General features: G+C 34.2%; 1 protein-coding gene across 1 annotated transcript; it reads left to right on the plus strand.

Annotated features, from left to right (window-relative positions):
* On the plus strand, window positions 1-4,042 carry LOTGIDRAFT_116660 (hypothetical protein; the record flags this gene model as incomplete). The annotated part of the gene is made up of 4 exons (XM_009055361.1): window positions 1-209; window positions 2,481-2,563; window positions 2,825-2,962; window positions 3,684-4,042. Coding segments are annotated over 4 exons (789 nt in total), but the record flags the coding sequence as incomplete, so codon positions are not given.
* Window positions 4,043-7,711: the final 3,669 nt, after the last annotated feature.

Below are 7,711 nucleotides of genomic sequence, written 5' to 3' on the forward strand. Positions count from 1 at the left end.
AGTTTTTATCTAAGGCAGCAATGGCGAGATCCGAGACTAGTTCATAATTCATTTAATCGCAGCTTAGTAGTGAGTCATACACATATAGAGAAAATGTGGGTTCCAGATACGTTTTTCCCACAAGCCAAATCAGAGTACAGACATCTTCTAACTACACCCAATGTTTTGATGCGAATGGAACCTGATGGGTCTCTGTTGTACAGTCAGAGGTAAGTCAGCTTTATCTGAATCGGGAGAAATTTTGTAATTTTTGAAGGGTACTGATGCGTTTTGTAGTCTAGCATAAAATTTTGACAATTTTTGTAATAATAATTTTAGGCGTTCTATTAAATCAGGCTATGTTCTCGACATGAAACAGATTTGAAGGGGAACTCTTAGAGAAAATCACAAAATTATAAGGATTTATAGGAGAAAGGGTGGTAAAGAAATCGATCAAGGTTTCTGAAAGGGGTAATAGAAAGGTTGAAAGCCGCTGATCTTGGGTATAGTGCGTATTGAACTGATCGTCCAACTGGTCCACATCTGGTGGATCTGTGGAAATCGATGTCACTTGTAGCCCCCAAAAAATCGCCGTTGAAACCTTAACTAAAGGTAGCTTGGACTGTGGTGAACGGTAACAGTTAGTTATTCCAGAAGAACAAAATGATATCGCCCCTATTTCAAATAGTGTTAAAACCAAATCTGACAAGTATTTCTGCAACCACAGAAGAAATGAAAATGAAAAGAATGTTTTACATCTTACTTTTCTACACCATGTGGGCTAATGAAGACGGGTAACGCCATGCAGGGTGCAATGAGGACAGTGGCATTAGCCTGCTCTTTTTCGATTTCCAATTGTCGAGCGATCTTTTAACGTGAAAAGACTAGTTGCAACCACAGAAGAGGGAATTACTGAAATAGGCGATATGTTAACAAATACATACAGATACAAAGACTAAAAAACGTGTTCTTAATTCAAATAATTGCAACAACAATTTCCAGCAGTGATTGAAAAGAAACATTCTGTAACCTTTGAAGATACAAAATTAATGAAGATTTCACGAAAACCTTAAACCAGTTTTTTGTCAATTATTATTCAATTATTCGTGTTGATCTTTTTGTGTTGCCAGATTAATTGCTTTATCGATTTCTATTTGAGAACAAAATTTCCATTAACATTTTTATAAAGGTTCAATTCTTTAAACACTGGCGTATACAGGGGAAAGCTGAAAGTTCATATACATAGAATTGTACTTAAATTCCTAGAAAGTTCGTTTAATTGTTTGAATCCGCAAAGGCAACTTTTGGAATAATTTCAGTGGATTGAGAATGTCTCAAGTAGCACACAGAAAATAAACGAAACAAAATATCGGAGTACTCTAATCAAATTGATGATTGTTTTGAACGGTTATAATGACATATCTGTCGAGAATGCCTTAAAGTGCTTTTAATTATTAACACTTTAATACCCTTAGTTCTTCTAAATTAATTACAAAAAACACGCGTTGGTTTAAACAAAAAAATATACAAGGTTCGAATACCTACTTTACATACCTGATGGAATTCCTTTAATGTGGTTTTTACTTTATTTGTTTTAAATTAATTACATAAAGCTCACGCGTTAGTTTGAACAAAAGTTATACAAGGTGCAAAAGCCAACTTGATGAAATTGTTTTAAATTGTTTTTAACTTTATCTGTTTTGAATGAATTAATTACCAAAAGCTCACACTGGTTTAAACAAAAAATATACAAAGTGTGAATATCTACTTGACATATCTGATGAGATTGCTTTAAAACTTTTTTTTTAAATTAATTACAAATAGCACACGATGGTTTGAAAACAAATTAACAATAACCCTAACCCTTGTAAACAAGTGTTGAAGGTCGATAGACTTTTAATTAAAATTTCTAAAATTGAAATAACAAACTCAGTATATGAATTTGTATCTATCAAAAAATCAACTTTAAATGATGTCTATGCATAAGATATGAATTCCTTCACTAACAGTATATTTTTTACAACCACAATGTGATTTATACATTGGCATTTTGCAATAACTAAATGTAGAAAAAACTAAAACGATAATTGCCAACTTTTCGTAATTTTTATATCTGATCTATGTGAACGCTCGCATATATAGTCATATATAGTCATATTTCTTTGAATTACGGCACCAGAAAAACCAAACGTGTTCCTTGATTGATAGTTTCTGGAAGGCATAATACAGTTGATAAAGAAAAGTAATAATTTCCGTTAGATGTATAATAAAACTATTGATTACAGGTTTGTTTATCTGATATTTTGACAATGAAATTGTCTGGAAGGGAAAATGGTATCTGACATTGTATTGTATAGAGGTCAATAAGCTTATAACAGTAAAATGATAATTCCTATATGAAATATTATAAACAATTACCTCATTAACACAAACTGATAATTACTATGAAATATAAAAGTGCCCTCACTCAATAGCGATTACATCGTTTTCTATCTTTACAGGTTATCTGTAACATTACAATGCAAGATGGATTTACACAAATTTCCTTTGGATGAGCAAAGCTGTGCTATACAGATGGAAAGTTGTAAGTCTTGAACAGTCATTATTCTATTTCGAAGTTTTTTCGTCATCAACTCTTACAAAAAAATGTCTAAGTACCAATGAAGGAAAGGAAAGTTCGTCGATTAATGCTTTATATTAATTGGTTTTCAGCTTGTAGTGCTCGTAGTGATAGTTGTTTTCTGAGTTGTGTCCCATTAACGCATGTTTGATTGTCGTAATATCGCTCTATACCATGGCAACTAGGGTTGTTCTGTGTCATGTAGAGTTTTCTTAAATTTTTCAGACAGCTATGTGGCATCAGATGTATATTTTACTTGGTCTCCAGAAAGAGGAAGCCTGAATGTCCTAGAAAATGCCTTCATTCCAGACTTCTCCATAATAGGAAGTTCTTCTGAAGATTGTACAGCAAAATATGCGACAGGTTCGTCAACATATTTTACATGGATAACAACTTAGTTCACAGTTAAAGATCATTTCTACCAACTGTTCATTGACCAAAACTCTTGGTATTGATCTTTCCCGGATTATCCCTACACCTTTACAGCTGGGTCGGCTGAAACAACTTAGATTCACAGTTAAGGATCCTCTCTATCAGCTAGTCCTTGGTCAAACCTCTTGGTATTGATCTTTCCCGGATTATCCCTACCCATTTACAGCTGGGTCGGCTGGAAAAACTTAGATTCACAGTTAAGGATCCTTTCTACCAGTCCTTGGCCAAACCTCTTGGTATTGATCTTTCCCGGATAATCCCTACCCATTTACAGCTGGGTCGGCTGGAACAACTTAGATTCACAGTTAAGGATCCTTTCTACCAGTCTTTGGCCAAACCTCTTGGTATTGATCTTTCCCGGATAATCCCTACCCATTTACAGCTGGGTCGGCTGGAACAACTTAGGTTCACAGTTAAGGATCCTTTCTACCAGCTGGTCGACTGGAACTATGAGTGAAGATGACTTATTCAAGGTCATGGGATGTAACCCAATTTAACATGAGTTAATCAGAGTCTACGCTTCTCTTCATTCAACAGCTCTCGATTTTTAGTACAGAAGCGGTGCATTTTTTTTCCAAAGTTCTGTCAAAAATCCAAACAATGTATTCTTATTTTTTTTTTATCACAATTTTATATATTTTCGTCAATTCAGGTACATTTACATGTTTGAAAGCGTCAATAGAACTTAAAAGAGAAATTGGATTTTATATCACCCAAACCTACGTCCCAAGTATATTGATAGTAATATTGTCATGGGCATCCTTCTGGATAGATCACGAAGCAGTTCCAGCACGTATATCAGTAGGACTGCTAACCGTTCTGACCATAACCACCCAGAGTTCTGGAGCCAGATCGCAGCTTCCTCGGGTACCTTATATTAAAAGTATAGACGTTTGGATGGCGGTGTGCTTAGTGTTTGTGTTTGGTGCTTATATGGAATACGCCGTAGTCACTGTTTTAAGTCGAAGACACAGGAAAACAATAGCACGGGTAAGTCGGATTTTTTTTTAACGCCAAGACTCTTGGGATGCAGGTGTTTCAGTTTGAAGTGGGCTTCAATATAACTTGGTATGTTTATGTTTAATTCTGAAAAATTGGATAAGCTTGATGTTCACATTTTTATTCTAAAACGGTTTAGTTATGGCCCTTGATTTGGCATAAATAGTGCATGCTTAAAATTTCTAATCATAAAACAACTTTCTCGTCTAGAATAATTGCAGTCGAACTTGAAGCAGTTTCGCAATCGAAAGAACACTTAAGAAACCATAAATGTATTCATCTCTTGTATATTATAGAGTAATACAGTGGTCAAGTTATGTGAAATAGTAATGAAAGAAAATGGATTTGGAAATGGCAATGGGGTTCCAAATGGAGGACCCAACGGCGAATCTTCTTCAGACAAATCAAAAGAGGTGGACAATGAGAGACGTAATGCTGGAAGGATCGTGGATAAGAGATCCCGTTACATCTTCCCGGTGGCATTCTTATTATTCAATCTCTGTTACTGGATCTTCTACATATATGGTCCGAAAAAATAGACAATTTTCTGGTAGGTTGTGGAATTATGGATATTCGAGTGATTCAGTGATTGAAGTCTGAATTTGTGGAGGAAGCGTTGTGACCTCATTCATTCCATTGTACTAATGATTTTGCTAACAAGTCCTTGCTTCAAGATTTCACTATGGATTCTGGATCATCTCGAGCTGTAGGTCATGGTATAATTGTATACCACAAAGAAAGAAGATTGTGTCCCAGCTTCATAAAAACAGGACTTGTGACTTTCCAGTTATTGTTGTGTAATGATCCATGTACATGCTTTCGTTCATCTAACTGTTGCATTTATTTTTGTATTGAAAGAGAATATATATTTAAAAAAAAAACTTTTCTTTTTATTTCAATCACTGCCTGAAGTTGCGGAATAACTGAGCTGCACACTAATTATTAATCCCATGGCACCATTTTATGGTTTTGCCATGTAAGTACATTATTGAGAAAAATACTTGTTGAAACATGACGAGAAAAAAACTGCAAATAACATAGCTTTAAACAAATGGTCCACCACCAAAGTTCTGCTCGCGTTCTGCAACATAGAATCGGTTGTATGGAATGTGCTGATGGTTTCCGAACAAGTCTAAAATGGGTCTCTTTTCAAACTCTCTTCTACCATGGCATTAAATTTATTAGAGCTTATTTCTGATATATTTCTGTATTATTTCAAAAATATTTTACTCGTTCATCATTCTCTTGCGACCAACAAGGCATGTATGATCTGGTTGTCAGATGTCGATGTTGTCATCAAGGGTATATGAGAAATAAATTAATACACGTTAAAAAAATACCGATATATATTGATATAGATTCCACAGGCTACAATCATACTAACAGCATAATAAATTCACCGATAAACTGTTATCATGTCATTAATATACTACGATAACCATCCAATTATCCAATTGACTTTAAACATCAGAATAGTGATCTCTATCCTTTCCTCTTGGCATTCCAATCTTTCTATGCCAATGATACCCGAACAACTTTGCCATTAGCACAAGGCTTCCATTAACAAATTACAAGTTGGATCATTATTTTTCATCAAACGCAATTAATCAGTTGATAACACTGAAAGGGGGGCATTCTTCATTATACGCCTTCACATATTTTTTCAATAACTTGCAACACCTTTCAAATATAACGCCATGAATATGAAAAAATTGATTGGATATGCAGAAGGTACCTGGTATCTTTGACCGTCGGTTTTCTATTCTGAAAGTGTAGGGTGAAACCAATATTAAAAACAAATCAATAAAGTTTCCAATCTTACTTTCTGCACCATATAGCGCACATGAAAAATTGACCACATGATGTAATTTGCTATAAGGCAAATTTCACCAAAATTCTATTTGTACTGGGGTCTCTGAGGATCACACAAAGCTTCTACTAAGAGCTTAAAAAGACAGGTAGGTATTTTTTTTTATTTTGGCCAATAATATTTTAATCTCAGAAACTGGAATTTTTTAGCTAAGCCAATCAGTAATAGTGTTTATAACTCACCGTCGAAATTTTAGCCTTAAAATCCATTTATGTCCAGAATTATCTACGTTTGAATGTTAAAATGACGACTCGTCATTTTAAGATACTCTGTAGTATATAGAATAGACATACATGTTTATGTGATTTTCGTACATTTCTGTAGACATACATAACTGTACATAAATTCAACACTAAAATCAACCCTTCAAAGTGGCCTACCTGTCCCTTTAATAAAAGGAGTTTTTTGAATTGTTTGAAGATAAACAACTCTGAAATTCAGATTATCACAATGTTAAAGTCAAGTGTTACGTCTGTTAAAGTCATCCTGTAGTTATCCAGGACTTTACCGTAAGTAAGATTAATTTCTTTACAAATTTGAACCCACACAATGATCGTTTTAAATTAGGCAAGTTCCTGGTGACAAAGACATAATTAACAGTGGGATATAGTCGGCTAATTTGTAACAATGAGGCATATTAGAGATGAATTGTTCGTGTTATTACACAATATTAGTTGGGAAACCGAGTAAACACTAAAACATCGATGTAACCTTTATGCTAGCACAAATACTAATGAAAGTAATGATATAAACCAGATGCAGTTAAATCCGAAAGCTGGTTAGTTTCTGTATTGTGTGCATGTCTGTATACCACTCATTTTAAAGAGTGTGTGGTAGTCCATATGGACTGGTTGAAATAATTCCACAGGAATTAAGCAAGACAACAAAACATTAGATTTCAAAAAGGGGCACAACTCTTAAAATAAGAGTACAACGAGACCGTAGTATTTTCAACTTAAAGGGACATAATTACTACAAAAAGCAGGTGCTACAATCACAAAACCTATTAAAGTAAGATACATAGCGTGAGACTGAGTAATAACACGTTTTCTTAATGTTCTGTTTTAATATCTTGATATTCCTCTACAATTGATCTATTGAGCACCATTTTAACAGTGAAAATAGTTTATTATTGTACTATTAAATTAAAACTCCATTCATTTCATTTTATTTGTACTTTTAAAGGGAAGTAACTGCTAAAGAAGACAATACATTTTAATTTAACGAGTTGCAAAACTATGGAGAATCTTGCTGGTAAACAAGGAGACTAGTGGATGGACTTCGACATAAAGTCAAAATAGTGTTGTAGTTGGATGGGACAACAAACGCCTGGTAACTCCCTAACCAAAACGCTTGCTTTGTTAATTATGTTACATAAGAAAGAATCTATCAATTATTTTTCACACTAATCAAAATATCAATATCTATCATAGCATATCGCTGTTGGTATATCAAATTAGCAGATGTAGTGTATTATAAATTTCTATACTATTCCCTGTGGATTAATGGTAAATGTAACCCGGTGGAACTATGTCCACGAGATTACGTCATCCTCCAAAGCAAACAATTAGTATTATAACCGTTGTTTGGCTTGTACTTGTACTTAGGGATAGACATCTAAAAATAACCTATCACAAAATACCGAGTGGGAATATTTATTATTTATATGAGGAAATGTCATTTTGATCTAATATATTTCTGCCGGGACTAATTCATTCATTCCTTAATATATTCCGTTCCCAGTAAAAAAGCGTGCAGATATCAGGGTTTCCGGATTATCGGTTCCACTCTATCTGTTCTTTAACCCTCTG

Source organism: Lottia gigantea (genome assembly GCF_000327385.1).
Source record: "Lottia gigantea unplaced genomic scaffold LOTGIsca_24, whole genome shotgun sequence".
Lineage (NCBI taxonomy): Eukaryota > Metazoa > Mollusca > Gastropoda > Lottiidae > Lottia > Lottia gigantea.